The sequence below is a fragment of the Microtus oregoni genome, unplaced genomic scaffold (genome assembly GCF_018167655.1).
Source record: "Microtus oregoni isolate MIOR12 unplaced genomic scaffold, Mior012 000086F_ref0000336, whole genome shotgun sequence".
Classification (NCBI taxonomy): Eukaryota; Metazoa; Chordata; class Mammalia; order Rodentia; family Cricetidae; genus Microtus; species Microtus oregoni.
The window spans coordinates 3,800,534-3,819,292 of record NW_024544552.1 but is presented as its reverse complement, the minus strand read 5'-3'; the positions used below and the strand labels follow the sequence as shown (position 1 = coordinate 3,819,292).

General features: G+C 51.0%; 1 protein-coding gene and 1 non-coding gene across 3 annotated transcripts; both read left to right on the top strand.

Moving 5' to 3' along the window:
- Positions 1 to 1,084: 1,084 nt before the first annotated feature.
- Positions 1,085 to 17,484, top strand: Nectin4 (nectin cell adhesion molecule 4). 2 transcript variants are annotated; one of them, XM_041643529.1, is made up of 9 exons: positions 1,085 to 1,399; positions 10,704 to 11,063; positions 12,837 to 13,127; positions 13,999 to 14,119; positions 15,222 to 15,370; positions 15,610 to 15,763; positions 16,125 to 16,200; positions 16,629 to 16,703; positions 17,038 to 17,484. In XM_041643529.1, exons 1-9 carry the CDS (start codon positions 1,324 to 1,326, stop codon positions 17,260 to 17,262), a joined length of 1,527 nt encoding a protein of 508 aa, XP_041499463.1. In that variant the 5' UTR covers positions 1,085 to 1,323; the 3' UTR covers positions 17,263 to 17,484. The 2 variants fall into 2 exon arrangements, with proteins under 2 accessions (XP_041499463.1, XP_041499464.1); XM_041643530.1 differs by lacking the exon at positions 16,629 to 16,703.
- LOC121442120 lies at positions 12,522 to 12,628 on the top strand. The gene has a single exon (XR_005973528.1). It is a non-coding gene; the product is annotated as a U6 spliceosomal RNA (small nuclear RNA).
- Positions 17,485 to 18,759: the final 1,275 nt, after the last annotated feature.

Below are 18,759 nucleotides of genomic sequence, written 5' to 3'. Positions count from 1 at the left end.
TTGAGGTAGAGCCTCATATAGCCCAGGATAGCCCAGAACTCTGTGTAGTCAAAACTGCCTTCACCTCCCAAGGGCTGGGCCTGTGGAGATGCACCAGCATGTCTGGCTTTTACCTGTCTGTGAAATTCCAGTCTGCCAGCGATCCCGCCTCCCTCTTTCAGGGGATAGATATGTACCCCTTCTTCCGGCTCTCTAGCTGTCCCTTGGTTACTTTTATTCACCCAAATTGGAAATATGTGATCAGATGAGCATAAGAGTTACAGGGGTACAAGGATAGAGTGAAATCCTCGCCAAGTCCAGACACATGTCCATGGGGGGGCACACCATAGAGAACGAGGAAAGCCCCCCCTGTTTGGGTTGCACTGATGCACTTTTAAAACTCCTGCCATGGGTTAAGTTGTTGAGCGAAGGTTCTGAGAGGAAAAGCAGGAATTCACAGGGCTAATCCCCTGGTCAGCCCCTCTTCCTCTCCCATGCAGGGGTGGGCTAGAGGAAAGCAGTGAAGTTATTTCTCAGAGGGTTCTCTGAACTAACTTTCTGCTTCCAGAAAATCACTAGACTAACTTGACTGTCCTCTAGCAAGTCCATCCTCCTATTTAGGCCTTCTGAAGCATGAGGTAGATGGGCCAGCGGGCCAGGGACCTCCTCAGTTCTCTGATTCTGTGGCACCAAAAGTGAATCCTTCAGGAGTTTGAGGAACTTGTCAGGGACCCCAGGAAACAGCTGACCTGGCTGTCATATGAAAGGGTTGGGTGCTTTTTCAGACACATCTGGTGCTTCCGTCTTTAAGACACCCAGGCCTCCTTGTTCCACGCCCCCTGCTAGAGGCTCACCACCACCCTCACGCTGCTGTCCATGGCCTCACAGGTAAAGCCCCTGTTACTGATGAGATCCCACTGCCCGCACCCAGATTCGTCCCTTCTTCCCTCCCTCCTTGGCGCCCATTAGCTAGCCCAGGCCGTGGGGGCGGTGGCTGCGGAGTCTCCTCTCTGTGCCAGGCCCGGCCCCCAGAGACGCACCTGTTCTGACCTGCTTAGCAGGTTCCCAGGTTTCTGCCTTCGTTGTTGGCCACGGCGTGGGAAGCAGCTCTGGGGGAGCTCAGGGCTCCCGATCACGGCTTCTTGGGGGTAGCCACGGCTGGGTGGGTAGAACTGGGGCCTGGGTCCCCTAGTGGAGACCCAAGTGGGATAGGCAGGCACGTTAGTGCCTGGGGACTCCGTGACTTCCTGCCTTCTGGGTCAGAGCTTTACACAGCTCCAGAACCGGCTCCCAGGGAGAACTCCGTGGAACTCAGAATCACTGGCCAGGTCTGCCTTTCAGCCAATGCCCCTGTCCCTGGGAGCCGAGATGTGGGGCCTTGAAGCCTGGCTGCTGCTGTTGTTCCTGGCATCGTTTACAGGTAGGACTTGCCTGAACCGTCAGGACTCTTGCTTCTGAGCTCTACCTGGCAGAGACAGGCACACACACACACACACACACACACACACACACACACACAGACTTACACACGAATGTACCACATACCCAAACATTCCCTTTCCTTGGACTCCGGATGGAGAAGACAATCTCTCTCTCCTGTTCATTCCACTTGCCATCAGTGCCCTCAAAAGAACCAATGTAGCTCTTTCTTCTCAAGTCTCCTCTCTGTCCCAAGACCAAGCCACTTAATGTCTGCAGTCCCTAACCACCTCTGCTAAAGCCTTGCTTGCCAAGGCCTTTGTAGATACACACACGCACACACGCACATACACACATACGCACACAGGGCAGGTGGGCTGAAAGGTGGACTCCGAGAACCCTGCTTACCCCAGGGCTTCCTGAAGGCTTTGTGGCCTACCCACTGGGCTTCAGACCTGCCTCAGCATTCACCAGGAGCAGGAAACCTGGTGTCTGGGGAGTGGAGGGGCATTTCTGTCTCCTTCTCCTCTCATAGTAATATTCTGAGCGCAGGATTGAGGTGCTCATTGTGGGATTACAGGAAAGCCATGAAACGCCTCTCACCCTAGCGCCTCTCCCTCCCTGGCACACACTAGTAGGTGGAGAATAATGGTGTGTGTTTCTTACACAATGGGGGGATGTTAAAGGGTAAAGGGTCTTCTAGATGAGATGCGGTCCACTTTTATTCATTTATTATCTTTCCATTTCCTCTGTTGAATGCCTATACAATACTTAGACTTTCTGCTTGCCTAATATAGCCAGAACATACATAAAACATCAGAATGTATCATTGTCAGAGCGAGAGGGACAGAATATGTGTGCAAGGAGACCAAAGTAGGATGCTATTGGCTGTTGCTGGGGAAGGAATAGCTAAGAGCTCTTTTTCCTCAGAAAGACAGGGCCTTGTCTGCAGAGGACAGTAGGGTCCTCAGCTCAAGAAACAGAAGCAGGGACTATCAGTTGTCCAGCAGCACTTGGTGACTCTCTCCCCACCTCCATTCTCAGTTGAAGCACACACACACAAGGCATAGATGGAGAACAAGGCATAGATGCCTGGATTGGAAGGCTTGAGGTTGCCCTCACTCTGGTCTTGTAACAGAAGGGTCAGTGGGTCACTCTCCAGTATCAGAACGCTAAGCTCCAACCTCTGCCATCTGCCCTTACCCTCAGCCCCTGCCCTTAATTTCCATTTTCCAGATAGCCCTTTTCCCTGGGTTAAGCCAAGAGGGTGGGGCCTCCTGCTGGGCCAGGGAACCCAACTGACACTTTCCTGGGGAATCTACCTACCCCTGAGGAATGGAGTCATGCTGTCTCAGGACTTGGGTAGGACCAAAGAGATCACTACTCCAACTCCTTCATTTTAAAGATGGGAAAACCAAGAGAAACAGATGGGCAGGTGAGATCTGCAAGATTACTCAGTGTAAAAAGCAGAACCAGGGTTAGGGCCTTGGTCACCCAACTCCTTGTTAAAAAAAAGAAAAAAACCAGGATAGTTGAGAGCATGCGGTACTAGAGGCTGGCTACTAGATACTAGATACAGTGGTAAGGGTAGTACCCCCGCCTTCCTTCTTCATGAGGCAAAGCTGATCTTTCTAGTAGAAGCCCAGAGAAGAGGGAGAGAACTCCTGGCTAGAAGATTGCCCCAGACTTCACCCAGGTCTGGGAGAAGCTAAGCTGAGGAGAAAGGCTGGCTCCAGGATAGCCCAGGAGGCTAGTAGCTAATCGGATGTCACTGAACTTCTGCTGCCATGACCTGCGCAGAGATGAAGCCTGTTCCCAGGAATCCCTGGAAGCTCGCACTATGGGGCCACAGCCCAAGGACTAGAGAGTCCCATCCCCTTCATTTTGGCTCCCTTGTGTGTATGTGTAGGCATCTTGTTCATGGCCCTAGGAACCTAGACTCATTTTATATCTCTGAACACCCCTCAGATTTGGAAATCAAGAGCCTTGAGTTCTGATCCCATTTCTTCCATTAATTTGTTAGGTATTTTTGAACAGCTGAGAGACTGCATCAGGAGACCGAGAAGGACTGGAGGGTCTCTGCAGACCTTTTGACTCTGAAATACTAGGCTTCTGTGATTGGTTGTCCAGCTCCTGGCTTGAAGTGTTGTGGTGGCTGAAGAATTGATCAGTCTCCCTGTGGCTGAGAGGACCCTTCCCAAGGACACAGCCTTCCTGGCCCAATTGCAAAGTGACACCTGCCCCCCAACTCCAGGACCATTAGAGCACTGAGCCCTAGGGCCCTGCCCCACCCCTGACAGGGAGAGGAGCCCAGGCTTGGGAGGCGCCTCCAACACCACAGCTCTTTGTTTCTCCTTAATGGGATGAGTTTCCGGGTGAGGTCCCATCCCTCCTCCCTCCCCCATCTCTTGCCCTGGGGCTGAGGGGCTGAGTCTGCAAACTGTTTTCCTATAGGTTCCCAGTTTCTAACTCTTTGAGTCTTGCGGGGGCCCTGGGAGTAAGCTGGTCCATGAATTCTAAATTCTGTCTTCTGATGGTTAGGATCAACTTTCTGTTGAGATTAATTTCCTAGAAAGGGAGGGGCCCCATCCCTGCTTTTCTGCTCCCGTTGACAGAGGTGGGCAGGCCCTTTCCTGTAGGGCCTACCCAAACCCAGAGAAGCCAGAAAGGGAGGTTTGCTTCCCCGCCCAAGTGTGGAGAACCAGGAGAATCCCAGGGAAGCCCTTGGCCCCAGTGACCCTGGTTCCATCCTAGCATTTTGTATTGATGCAGCGGGTGGGGGGGTGGGGGGGTGGGAGGGTGGAGAGACCCCCAGCTACAGAGATAGCAGTGATAAGGTTAATGTGCACAGTCCCATCTTCTAGAGTATAGCCTCAGACTCCAGGGGTCCTGGGGCCACTGAGGAGAGCAAGTCCTGTAGGGAGAGAATGCCTGTAGAATCTGGACTCCAAATCTTCAAAAGACTCGACAAAGAAGGGATGGAAATGAAAAGTGGCAAATTAAGTCAGGAGCACAGAGAGCAGAGGAACTTTGGGGTCCAGATCTGGAAACAGAATCTAAAGCAATTAAGTTTTAAATGGGAGGTACCCACCTGTTTTCTGGAGGAGAATGGGGGTACCATACCCTATCCTTTCACTGGAACAGGAGCCAACAGGGTGCCTGGGACTGAGGACCTGTTCCCATGGCTTTCTGTACCACCCCCACCCCCAACACGTCTCTCTAAAACTGTTCTGAAAGCTAAGGTTAGGGCTGTGATGTGGAATGAAGCTGGCTAGACACAATGGGAGAAGGGATGGGCAGAATTTGGGTGTTGGTGGGGAGGCTAGATCTCAGGGGTTTGAGAGAAGTTGAATTCTAGGTCTCCCACCCACCCACAGCGGTGACTCAGCAGGGCTCAGACTCTGGCTCCTGGGGGGTTTAGGGGACTTATCTGTGCTGAGAGCTGTGTCTAAGGCAGAGCCGCCTGCCTCATGAACTGTCCGTCCTCCCCATTGTTCCTCTTTCCCTCTGTTACTTACGTGGCCCCCCTCCCTAGACACTAATCTGTGGGTGGGCGCTTTGCCCAGCTTGGGAAGCTCTTGTTAAGCTGGGGGGCTTAGGAAAAATGAGGGGTATGTAAGGGAGGTGGGTGAAGGCGGAGGGAAAGTTTTTGGTTTTCAAAGTCCCTCAATTCCAAGGCCAAGGTTACGGGCAGAGGAAAGTCCAAAATAACCATTTGCTTTGTCTGTGTCACCTGTCCTGGGTGGACGGGGACTAGAAGCTTCCCTCTCATGTCTTCTCTTACCTCTAACACACCTACGCCAGCCTTCTCTGGTGAAGCAGTGAAGGGAGGGAGGCAAGAGTTAACAAAAAATATGAGACCCTAGACAGCCTGGACCCCTCCCCCTAGCCCCAGGCAACCCCCCCCCCCCCCAGCTGCTTCCCACCGAACCTGCATCAGACAGCTCTTACCCCAGGCCTGGAGCCAGAGCTGGTTTTTCTGGTGGTAGCAAGTAGCAAAGCCCTGACAGAGATTCCCAGGGAAGAATCTCTGCTTGGGGGGTCAGAGTCCTGAGGGGGCCCAGGGGTGTGGCCATAGGGGGTAAAAAGGGTGGGAGTCCCTTTGTAGGAACCCAAAGAGAAAAAGAGAGAGAGCCTTTGTTTTGTTTGTCAGGGAGGTTCGGTGGCAATTTCCCATCACCTGGAGGGACAGTGACCTCATCTCTGATTACCTCCACCTTTAGCCTGAGATGAATCTGCCCTGAAGTCTTGGGGTGAGATGGAGAGGGAAGCCAGGGGCAACATTAGAACGGGCAGAAGCCCAGAGCCACACGCTGACCAAATGCAGCTGAGCCAGACGTGCGGAAGCCAAGATAAACGCCATCAAAATATTTACTGTGTGTGTGGAGTTCCGTAGTAGGGTGATGTGGACTGTGTGTTCAGAGGGTGAGATGTATATGTCATGGTGCGTGCGTATATGTTCATATGCTAACACATAGCTCTTCCCTCTGGGTACAGAAAATTTAGGATGTAGATTTCCCCGAAGAGAGCTGTGAACACATATATTATGTATGAAACACCCCAGGTTCTTGCAAGGAAATAGTTTCACATTCATACGAACTAGAAAAACTGGCCTAGCCCTCATCCAAAGATTCAGACACAAAAGACTAGACAGTTATTACCTTTGTCACACAGACACACCTCAAGGACCCCAATGTGTGTACATCCTCTTATGCACCAATAGAAGACAATGATGGATAAAAGTCCCTCAAAAAAAAAAATCTCATTCTCAAACACATTGCTAAGGTTGGGTATCTGCAACTGCCAGCCTCAGTTTCCCCTTTTGAGCTTAAAGGCCAAGACTTACACAGAAAGGAAAGTAGGAGCCAAGGGAACAGAGTAGGGTGTAGCCAGCTAGCCCAAGCCAGGAATGAAGGACCTGTCTGGGAGCGGGCGGGGTACACAAAAGGCAGGGCCCCAAAGAGGCCTGAGGGGGCCTGGCCAGGGGTGGGGGAGGCTGAGGGCAGGGATCCCGTCTGGCCAGTTGGGCCTGTTCTCTCCCTTGCGCAAGGTGGTGGTGGCTGTGGCTAGGCCTGCTGCTCTGTGGCAGCTTCTGAGTCACTAAGGCTCCTGACCAGCGTCCTGGTGCTCCTTGAGAGGAGGGGTGGGGAGAGTCAGGAGGAGGAGTGCCCAGGAAGCTAGAGGCCACCAGCCTCAGCAAACTACACACGCAGCAGTAGAAGGGTCTGTGGGCTTGACCTGGCCTGGCTACTGCATGCCCATAAGGTGACCTCACCAGGCAGGCGGTGTGTCTCCTTCAGCCTGGTGACATCATCATGCTGACGCCAGGCAGGCAGTGGGTGGGGGAGAGGAGGAGACAATCCTGGCTTGCCCTGGCTTGGAAGCCTGGGTTCTTGGGTCCATTTAGCTCAGGACAAGGATCCTTGGCCCCAACTTCTCTTAACTCATCTCTTTTGATTTAGAAGATGAACTGAAGGCCATTGGAAGTGGGGATGCCTCAGCCTAAGATACTTCCACTAAATAGCGGCTTTAGGACAGTGTGGGTTTTGTAGGAGCAATTCCAAAGGAACTTTCCTGTCCCATTAGGTACCTCAGTCTGCAAAACTGGGGCTTGTACCTTCAGGATGAGGATTTCGGACTCACAGGTTAGGGACATTATGGATGGAGATGCAGGCATGTGATGGGTACCCAATTCTTACTGTGCTTTAAGGAGGTATCTTGGGGGACAGAATATGGATGACTTGTAGTGGGGGTAGGGGCCAGTGTAAGGGCTTGAGAGATGATGGTTAAGAGCACTTGTTCTTGCAGAGAACCTGGGTTCAATTCCCAGGACCCACATGGCAGTGACCAGCCACCTGTAACTCCAATTCCAAGACATCAGATGCTCTCTGCTAACCTACATGGCCACCAGGCATATAGTATACATATATGCAAGCAAAACATTCATACACATACAAAAATAAATAAGTAAGTAAAAATTTAACGATGGAAATATGGGATCTGCCAATGTCACAGAAATGTCTTTGGAAGGATTTCTATCTCCTGGTGGGCAGGACTTGGGGGTCCCTGTGACATGCATCCACATTATTGTGACTTAAATCTACATCAGTGTTTTGCAGCAGAGTGAGCTGAGAGCCCATATTGCACCCCACCGCCAGGCTTTTTTGACAACCTTACTCCCTTTAGTGCTAGGAGGAGGTACCTGGGAGGGGTGCAAGCTGGACTCCCAGGCTGGGCTGGGTGGGACCCATGTCAGCTTAGGCAGGTCAGGGCCCTGGTATCTGGCCCTGCAGGTCTGTCCCGTCCAGTCTGGGGCCCTCCCAACTCCCAGCAGCAGCATCCTTCCCTCCACCCCTCCTATCAGGGCCACAAGACCCATTCATCTGTCTCCCTGGAACCCTCTGCCCTACCCCATGCTTCATTTCCTCACTACATGCCTGCCTGTCTCCATCGCCTTCGTCCTTTGTCTGGTCCAGAGTTGCTTGCTCTGGCAGTGAACCCAGACAGCCAGTTTATCTTACCCCCGCCCCAAGGTTGCCATGCCAACACTTTCCCTGCCTCATCCAAATAAGGGACTGTGCCTTCCTCTTGGTTCTACTTTCTTTCTGCTGCCTCTTTCAAGCATCTGCTCACTCATTTGTATATTCTTTTTGTTTTTGATTTTTGTGGGGATTGAGACATTGTTTCCCTTTTGCTTGGGATGATGGCCTTGAACCCAAGATCTTCTTGCCTGAGCTTCCCCAAGTGTTGGGATAAGAGGTATGGGCTACCAAGTCTGGCTTTGTTCACTCATTCATTGATTCACTCAGTCAGTAAACATTCATCAGTGTCCAGTTATGTGACAGGAAGGAGACCACATACCACTGACTGAGCATGAAATCAGAAACCATGTTTTTAATATGTGATACGTGACCCTGTTTCGACTCTTTTGAAGCTCAATGCCTTGGGGAAGGAGAACACGAAAACAGAAAGTCTGATCTATAGGTTAAAGTGCTATGATTGAGGCTAAAGCAGAGGGGCAGGGCACTCGAAGCGGCTTGAGGTGGGGGAAGGGAGGGAGGACTCAAGAGGAAATGATGTCTAAGCAGAGTCTTAAGGCGTGAGTAGGTGTTCTCCAGACAGCGATGAGTAGGAGCAACCAGACACAGGGAGGAGAGCATTCCAGGCAGGGGTACAGTGTGAGCAAAGGTGACAGACAGCAGGGTGTGGGGGGGTACTGGTTAGAGGCAGGGATTATCAAAAGTTGGATGCTCTAAGTGGAAGCTCTGGCCATCCCAGAACACTCTTCTGCCCTGGCCCGGCCCCTGACCCTGGGTTTTGTTTATTTATTTACTTATTTTATAACCATAGGCATTCCCAGGCCCAACCTTCTTTATAAGCTACTCATTCTAGATAACCAGTTATCTTTTCCTGTTCCCCACCTCTCTCTAGTCAGTGACCAAATCCCCACCAAATGTCCCCTTTTATCTGCCCAGTACCACCTTGCCAGGCTACGGCCTCATGGTATCTGCCTCGGTCTCTTTCCATGACCTGTTTTCTGGTCAGACTATATGTTGTCACCTGCTTCATGCAACTTGCTAGCTAGGGAAGCTTTGGTGACTCTCCACTTCCTACTGACCAAATTTGAATTCCTTTTCCTGGCATGGGTAGTCCTGAGCTATTCGGACCCACCCTACCCCAGCTATGGTTTCCCTGCTGCTCAACACACACACCCCCTTAGGTTGGGTCCTCTTCTCTTTGCTTCCTGAACCAGCAACCAGTCTTTCTACTTCCTTAGGTGTTTGCTTACTTGATCCTCTATTATCAATGCCTTTCGAGGTCTCCCGGGCCTCCTGATCCCACTCAACTCACTCATGAAGCCTTCCCTATGACTCCCACATGCCTCAAACAACCTAGGACCCAGACACCAAACACTAAACCAGAAACCACCATTGCAAGTCAGGTGGGGTGGTGGGGTGGTGTATCCAGTAATCTAAGCACTCCAGAGGCTGGGGTGGGAGAACAGTGAGTCTGAAGCCAGCCTGACAGGCTACATAATTAGTCCTTTTTTTTTTTTTTTTTTTTTGGTTTTTTCGAGACAGGGTTTCTCTGTAGTTTTGGAGCCTGTCCTGGAACTAGCTCTTGTAGACCAGACTGGCCTCGAACTCCCAGAGATCCGCCTGCCTCTGCCTCCCAAGTGCTGAGATTAAAGGCGTGAGCCACCATCGCCCGGCAGTTAGACTGTCTTAAAAAGAAAGAGGAAGAGGAGGAGAGTGGAAAGAGGAGAAAGAAAAAAAAATTATCATTGCACGATTCAATGCCTGTCTGTTAGTAGCTAGATGATAGATAGATAGATAGATAGATAGATGATAGATAGATGACAGATGGATGGGTGGATGGATGCATGGATGTCTATCATTTGTATTTCTTCCTCCTAAACAGACCTCGAGTTCCATGAGGGCAGGAAATGGATCTTTACTTGCCAGTAAGGTTATATAATGGACTTATCTAAATTCAAAATTTCCAAATGCTTCCTACAGCTGCTCATCAATTACCAAAGCACTAGTCCTTCATCCCTGGTCCTCTGATTCTGGCTCAACATTCTGACAATTGCCGTGTACCTGCCCTGACCTCATCTCTCCAGGCCCCTGACCTAGGCGCCCTTTTTGTCTTCAGTGACTTGCTGCTTCCTGCCCCTAAGCCTGTTCATGCCATTCCTCCCACATGGAAGACCTCCTTCTCTCTGGGAATCCAGGACTCTCATCTTCAAGCCATGGGAAAAAGCGTTCCCAAGGGCCTTATCCTTCCAAAATGGCCCATCCCAAGCCCCAAACATTCTGAACATTTTCAACCGCTCTTCACCATTCCTTCCAAAAGCACTGGCTTTTACTTTTACCCCACTTTGTAGACTGTGCCTCCTGTGAAATTTGTCCTTGGTTTCCTGTTTCTCTGGGCAGAGATTCCATTTCCTGGAAGGCTGTGAGCTCTGTGAGGGGCAGAAGCTAGGTCTCTGGACCTGTTATAGTTTCTTTGTTCAAATAGAATTCTAGACGGCAACAGGGTGAGTCTTCCATAAATCATCTGCGTGGCCTTAGGGAAGCCACTTCCCTCTGGGTCTCAGTTTCCTCCTCTGTTAAATGGTGATAATAACGCCTACCCTCTTGGGAATGTTGAGTGGATCTAATGAGGTAATGGCTAGAATGCGCTTTGCAAGCATAAATTGCTCCTGGAGTTCCGGCTGCCTTTGCTGTCATTATCATTTTGATTGCGTTCCTTTGGTTCTGCCCCCCCCCCCCCCACTCTGACTTACTGTCTACCCCCTGCAGGCCGATGCCCGGCGGGTGAGCTGGAGACCTCGGACTTAGTGACGGTGGTGCTGGGCCAGGACGCAAAATTGCCCTGCTTCTACCGAGGGGATCCTGACGAGCAGGTGGGGCAAGTGGCGTGGGCTCGGGTGGACCCAAACGAGGGCACCCGGGAGCTGGCCCTACTGCACTCCAAATATGGGCTTCATGTGAGCCCCGCCTATGAGGACCGCGTGGAGCAACCACCGCCCCCACGAGACCCTCTGGACGGCTCCGTGCTCCTGCGCAACGCTGTGCAAGCAGATGAGGGCGAGTACGAGTGCAGAGTCAGCACTTTCCCCGCCGGCAGCTTCCAGGCACGGATGCGGCTCCGCGTTCTGGGTTAGTAGAGCCAGCTGGGCACAATCAGAATTCGTGGGTGTATGGAGGGGAACGGAGACAGGACGGGACTGCAGAGATGGATGGGGCAGAGGCAGAACAGGCAAACATAAAAGATAAGGCCATGTAGGGGTGAGGGAGGAATACCCAGTCCCTCCCACCCAATCCATAAATTCTCTCCAAAAGCCGCCAAAGCTGGGGAATAATACATATTTTAGGGAGCTTGTCCTTCCCACGGTCCGAATTTCACTCTGTGCACCTTTGTCCTTCTGGAACATGGGCTTATTCTTTCGAATAGCTTTTCAGAGAGCTGAGAACTTCTGGCAGACTCCACTTAAACGCCCTCGTTTCCAAGTTGCACTTACTGATTCTAGGAAAGACACCAATGCACCAATGCAAAGCTTTCTTCACTACCCTAGGTGCTGCGGTTTTACAATGTGAGAGTCACAGATGTGAACATGACGCCCAGCTGTGATGTGATATGTGAGCAGGGGAGCGGTTAATAGGTTAATACGCTCCTTGATTGGGACTTCAATGGACGTGATCTAAGACCACGATCACGTTTATCTATCTGTCTGTCTGTCTGTCTGTCTGTCCGTCCGTCCGTCCATCCATCTATTGGTTTTTCGAGGCAGGATTTCCTCTGTGCAGCTTTGGAGCCTGTCCTGGAACTCTCTTTGGGGACCAGGCTGGCCTTGAACGCACAGAGAGTACTGGGATTAAAGGCGTGTGCCATCACCGTCTGGCTCACAATTGCATTCTAAACCACTGCTTTGCATTATGGACAGTGGTGCTGGTCAACCTGTTCCTATGGTCAAGGTGTCTTTTCAATTTTGTGGTTGAGCTATTTTGAAGCTAGAATTTTTTTTTAAAAAAAACGTGCTTTGGGTTATTTTGAAGTTAGAAATAAAAAGCCTTCATGTTTTTGCTTTGGATGGAAGTTAGTAGCCTAAGTCTTGGAGGGGAAAAAAAAAACCAAAACTTGAATGAAAAAAAAAAAAGCTGGGCATAGTGATAAATATCTATACTTACACTGCTCCAGAAGCTGAGTCAGGAGAATGGAGAATCTGAGGCCAACACACACCCCAAAACAAAATCTGTGACTCTAGGCTTTGTCACGTAAGAGCTGAGGACCTGGAGCAAATCCCTAACCCTCCTTGAGCTTTGGTTTCTCATCTGAAGAGCAAAGCATAATAATACCACCTCACTAGTGTGTTAGCAGAATCAAATGAGATAATGCATGAAAGCATTTAGCCTAATAGTCGACACATGGTAAGCAGTGGTTATTATTGTTATTATTACATAGATAGTATCTAATTAGTTTTAAAATTATTTTATTTTTTTTAAAAAAATAACCTATGCACGTTGTAAAAAATTCTAATAGCGAAGAAAGATGTAAAGACACTTGAAATTACACCACTGATCTGGCACTTTTCTTAGTAAGATAAGAAAGGGGGACTGGAGCTCGCTTCAGCAGCACAGATACTAAAATTGGAACGATACAGGGAAGATTAGCACGGCCCCTGCACAGGGATGACAAGCAAATTTGTGAAGCGTTCCATATTTTTAAGACAAGATCTCCTGAGTAAACTGGGAGCATGGGACCATGGGAGAGGGTTGGAAGGGAGGGGAGAGGAAGGAAGGGGAGCAGAGAAAAATGTATAGCTCAATAAAATCAATCATTAAAAAAAAGTGGGGCTGGAGTTTGCAGCTGGGTAGGACTGAGAGAGGCCTCCTGACAGCGGATCTTCCATACACTCCTCTCCCCATCCACAGTGCCTCCCCTGCCTTCACTGAATCCTGGTCCACCACTAGAAGAGGGCCAGGGCCTGACGCTGGCAGCCTCTTGCACTGCCGAGGGCAGCCCAGCTCCCACCGTGACCTGGGACACAGAAGTCAAAGGTACTCAGGCCAGCCGCTCCTTCAAGCACTCCCGCTCAGCTGCCGTCACGTCAGAGTTCCACCTGGTGCCTAGCCGAAGCATGAATGGGCAGCCACTTACCTGTGTGGTGTCTCACCCTGGCCTGCTCCAGGACCAGAGAATCACCCACACCCTCCAAGTGGCCTGTGAGTATTGGGATAGATGGGTAAGATAACCTATGTTCTGAAAATAGTGCTAGGACCCTGTGACCCTGAACCACGCCAGGAGGGTCAGCCTGAGAACAGAAGACTTGGGGGCCAACCTAGATGCCCTGGGAAAACCATTGTGGTCTCTGTGAACTATATTTCAAGTGCTGGGATTAAAGGCAAGCCCCACTGCCGCCTGGTGTCTCTGTGAACTTTGTAGAAGAGACTGCCTTATTTTCACAGTGTTGATGGGAGAATAAAATATAAATTTGATACTGAAGGTATTTGCATAATATACAGTTTTAGAGTTTGGAGGCAGACTTGGGACAAGCCGCCGTTCTGCTATTTACCAATAGTTATTTAATCTTGTTAGACTTCATTTTATTCACCAGAAAATGAGTGTAATTATACCAACTCTACAGGATTTTGATGAGAATTAGCATCCTTGAATGCAAAGCATCTCACAGATTTGAAATCCTGTAAGGGTTCAGCAAATGATAGTGTGCTCCCAGCGTTAGACTGCAAGCCCAGATTACACCGCCATTTGGCATGAAGTAGGAAATCAACACACGTCTGTTAGGAAAATGAACAAACTGGCGGATTTTTAGGCCCTTAGTGAGCACCTGCTCGGTGAGTTAGCAGTATGCTAGGTGTCACCGGAGAGTCAGAAAGACTGAAACTCCCTTACTCCTAGGGACGGGCGGGCTTTGCAGCACAGGTCAAACAAAATAAACTCTGAGCTTGGGTGGGGGTGGGGAGCACGTGACAATGTAGTCAGGAGCTGTGGGTGAGGGGAGAGGGAGGTTGTTCGTGTAGGACAAGAGGGGATTCATGGATTAAAGCATCTTCCTCCTCCCTCTTCCCACTCCAGTCCTTGCAGAGGCCTCTGTGAGGGGCCTTGAGGACCAAAACTTGTGGCATGTTGGCCGAGAAGGAGCTACACTCAAGTGCCTGAGTGAAGGACAGCCCCCTCCCTCATTCAACTGGACGCGGTAAGGGCCTATGCCTGCAGAAAGGCCTAGCATGGGACTAGCATCCTTTTCTTTTCAGGATGAACCCTATATTAGTTAGGGCATATGTTCAGACCAATATAAAAATATGCATAGTCAGCAAATATTACTGGTGCGGTCCAGGGAATGTGTGATTACCCATGGGAATATGTAGATATCTTCTTGGCTTTTCAAAACCCCTTAACTTGGGCTGGAGAGATGGCTCAGCGGTTAAGAGCACTGGCTGCTCTTCCAGAGGTCCTGAGTTCAATTCCCAGCAACCACATGGTGGTTCACAACCATCTGTACTGAGATCTGGCACCCTCCTCTGGCGTGTGGGCATACATGGAGGCAGAATGTTGTATATATAATAAATAAATAAATCTTTAAAAAAAAACCTTAACTTTAAACTATGAACTAAAACTATGGTAGATATGAATCTTTTAACTATTTCTGAGTGCTAAAAGAGCAGGAGACAAAAAGACAGCTGGCTATAACTGCTGTTATACCAATGCTCCTTATAACCATCATGTGGCTAGCACCCCAGAAACACCCACCCCCTTCCACCAGCTCCTTCAAGAGCCCTTGTCTTTTCTTCCAAAGAATTACAAAAGGGTAGGATACCCATGTATGTGAGCCTATGATAGACATGTTCTTACATGTGGACATACGAACGATACATGTGGCCTTGTGCCTAGGGCTAGGTTTGTTTTCTCTGCCATGTAATATCATAGGTGTTGGAGCATGCAATCACAGTTTCCAGGTACCTCTGAGGCCAGCTAGGAGTGGAGTGTCCTGTTGTGTGGACTTTGTAACATGTATTCCTGTTACCTGGTGCTAGATGACGTGATGCCTGTGGGAGCATGTGGGATGGCACGCGTGTGGATCTTCCCCAAGTGTGTGTGGGGGTGCCCGGGTCAGGCTGGGCGGCAGGGAGAAAGGGCCTCTGCCTAGACCTGCCTAGGGTAGGGAGGGGCACCGTGGGAACAGCCTGAGGCTCTGGATGACGTCATGGGGGAGGGGGATGAATAGCTGCCTGGGCACGTTGGATGGTGGCAGCCTTAGCCTGCCCCAGCCAGCACCCTTCAGCTTCCCTGTCCTTCAGGCTGGATGGACCTCTGCCTAGCGGGGTGCGAGTGAAGGGGGACACTCTGGGCTTTCCCCCACTGACCACTGAGCACAGTGGCATCTACGTCTGCCATGTCAGCAATGAACTTTCTTCGAGGGACTCTCAGGTCACCGTGGAGGTTCTTGGTAAGCACAGTGGTTGGGGAACAAAGACAGGGAGACTGAATCAGAGCTGGGGATGGGCAACAAGAAGCAAGACAGAGAAAGAAATGGGAAGGAGTGTCTTTGGGGATGGTAGATGGGGCTAAACTGAGTGGGTAGCTGAGGATGTCTTCTGTGAGGATAATATTTGGGTAGCAATGGGGTCTGGGGTAGATCCAGAAAGGATCTGGGCATGCGCCTCAGACACAGCCTGTCTCCAGCAGACCCTCAAGATTCAGGAAAGCAAGTGGACCTAGTGTCGGCCTCAGTGGTGGTAGTGGGCGTGATTGCTGCATTCTTGTTCTGCCTCCTGGTGGTGGTGGTGGTACTCATGTCCCGGTATCACCGACGGAAAGCACAGCAGATGACCCAGAAATAGTGAGTACTGGCTACATCGAGTGGGTGGAGCCGAGCTGAGACCAAAGACAATGAAGTAGGAGGTGAATCAGAACAGAGGAGAGAGGACACTGGGTAGCCTATGACTGGACAGCTTGTCCACCAGAGATGGGCAAAGCCTTTGGGGAAGTGAGGAAAGCCTGGGGCCTGGACCACAGCTCGATGAGGAGGCATGAGCCTGAGAGAAGCCCAGATCCATATTCTCCGGTGTCATCTACTATGCGTACTTTAGCACTATGTGGCACACATATGCTCCAGCTATCGTACACAGGCTCAGCCAGGCTAGATTCGCCGTAGGAGGCTGTCATTGCTCTCAGGTCCTGACAAGGGGTGTCTTTCCCAGTGAGGAGGAACTGACTCTGACCAGGGAGAACTCCATCCGAAGGCTGCATTCTCATCATACAGACCCCAGGAGCCAGGTGTGTGCTAAGGATGGGGGCCTGTGTGGGGCGTGGGCACACGGGTTTGCTTGGGTCTGGGCTCCTCTACAGATAGGAACATAGCCCTATACCGGGTCTGGCTGCTTACTCATAGCTGGAGCTGAGCCGAGGCTGGGATATTAGCCGGGGATAGATGCTTTGGGGCTGCTGGGACTCCTCCTTGCAAGGCCCTTTCAGCCCTGGGTTGGGGGCTGCTCTAGGAATCCACCACCAGTGCTGGTTCCAGGGTGGGTTTTTGGGAGTGAGTGTGGGAAGGGGGATGTTTGTGTCAGAGAGACAGAGAACTACGGGTTGGGGGAAAGATGATCAGGGAGGAGGCTGGTAGAGGATGAGAGAGGTGAAGAGGCTGAGGGGAGGAGGCTGGACTCTCTTCTGACTCCTCCTCCCCTATGTCTGGGCTCCTGCAGCCGGAGGAGAGTGTAGGGCTGAGAGCGGAGGGCCACCCCGATAGTCTCAAGGACAACAGTAGCTGCTCTGTGATGGTGAGGCCCCCGGCCCCACCGGTGTCCCCAACACTCTCCTGGCCCCAGATGTGGTGTGACAGCAGCCCCCTCTACCAGTCCCTGCCTCTCATCCCTGGCTCCCATGTGAGCCCCGCCCCGCATTTCTGCTGTGCCTTCGTTCTCTGTCTCCCCATCCCTATATATAACACCTGCTCTTGCCCTCCCCACCCCCAAATTTCCAAGCCCCATGCCTCCAGGACAGCCATTACCCATGCTTTACCTGACCTCTGACCCCACCACAACCCATCCCTACCCTACTGTGTCTGCCTGTTTGATCTCAACTGCTGACTTATCCTCTGCCCTTGGTCTCCAGAGTGAAGAGCCAGAGGGCCGTAGCTACTCCACGTTGACCACAGTGAGGGAGATTGAAACACAGACTGAACTACTGTCTCCGGGCTCTGGGCGGACAGAAGAGGAGGAGGATCAGGATGAAGGCATCAAACAGGCCATGAACCATTTTGTTCAGGAGAATGGGACCCTGAGGGCCAAACCCACAGGCAATGGCATCTACATCAACGGGCGAGGGCACCTGGTCTGACCCAGGCCAGCCTCCCTCCCTAGGCCTGGTTTCTTCTGCTTCCATGGGGGATTTCAACTCTTCTTAGGGGAACCCTCCTTAAAAGCCTGCATTTCTTTAGGAAGATACTTCCCACCCCACTGACTGCTCCACTTTTACCTCCAATCCTGGTCATCAGGAGGGCTCCACTGATTGAGTGTCTCCTATTTGTGTGTGTGTGTGTGTGTGCGTGTGTGTGTGCGTGCGCGTGTGTGTATGGCATGCATTGTGCTGTCATGTTAAGAGTCCCAGCGAATGGTATGTGTGCCACAGGATTTGTGGCTGTGCGCAGAACATTGCTAGGGTGTGGCTCGTGCCTAGCATGCCTCATGTGTGACCTCTGCCTGCAGACGCAGGTATTATCCTCAGACCCCAGAGCAGTATTAGTGATGCAGAGGTTGGAAGGGAGACGTGGAGACTGTGGGCCAGATCCAGGTGTGCGGGCATAGCTGGAGCTAGAATCTGACCTCCAAAGTCGGGGAGCTGTGTTCCCACCCTTGGGGGGCAAGTGTGAAGCAGGCCTCCAGGGGTCTGCCAGAGGCTTGAACTGTTACAGAAGCCCTCTGCCCTCTGGTGGCCTGTGGGCCTGCTGCACATACACACCATACTGTCTGTAAATTAACCTCCAAGGGAGCCTCCTGAGGTCCCCTCAGGCTCCCTTAGTAAGAGAAAAAGAAACTTAAAAAACAAACAAACAAACAAAACCCTTTTTGTTACTGTGCATGCTTCTTGCTGGGCTTAAGCAAGGCCAGCCCACATAGGCATCAACAAGACTGTTTAGCAGACCCCACAGCAGGAGCTAATTCTTATGGTTCTGGAAAGTTCTCCTCCTAGGGCATCTTCACCCAAAGAGGCTCTGGGGAGGAAACTGACAGCTGGCGGAGTCTGGAACCAGTGGTGTGAGGTATAAACACGGGGAGAAGAGGGTAGAGATAGGGTGTTTGGCTCCCATGGCCCTTCAAATCTTCCCCGAGTTGTGTCCACAGTTCAAACCTTCACAGAGTTGGGACCTGGTGTCCAGGGCCCCTGGTTCAGTTGTGTAGAGGGCAGAGGGTAGCAAGGGAAGGGAGAAGTTCAGGGGAGGTTTGAGCTGCTGTGGGCGAGGGTGATAATAGCTCCTTCCCCAGGGTTTCTGAGTCATTAATTTGGGGCTCTTCTGGCGTTTTCTATGTGTGGGGCTTGGGATTAGATGTTTTTCTTTAGCCTGCCCAAACCTACTCAGCCAGAATACTGAGATTTACTATTCCAACCTTGTTTGGCCTGCAGTCTGGTCTGACGGAGAGGCTTTCATCTCATTCCCATGGACTTGTGGACCCCAAGGATCTGGGGTCCTAGTATGTATATTTTATGTAAATATATGTATATTTGTACATAAAATGATATTCTGTTTTTAAATAAACAGATAAAATCTTTTCTGTCTGATTCCTGTCTTGCCCCTTGACCTGGATAAGTCACAAGTGCGATCTCAGTGTCTTCCTT

What these genes read in the sequence shown, in the direction of transcription:
- Nectin4 (XM_041643529.1), top strand. Translation starts at nt 1,324, where the DNA reads ATGCCCCTGTCCCTGGGAGCCGAGATGTGGGGCCTTGAAGCCTGGCTG. An exon ending in GTTCCTGGCATCGTTTACAG is followed by an intron (nt 1,400 to 10,703) that starts GTAGGACTTGCC and finishes TACCCCCTGCAG; the next exon opens with GCCGATGCCCGGCGGGTGAG. An exon ending in CCCTCATTCAACTGGACGCG is followed by an intron (nt 14,120 to 15,221) that starts GTAAGGGCCTAT and finishes CCTGTCCTTCAG; the next exon opens with GCTGGATGGACCTCTGCCTA.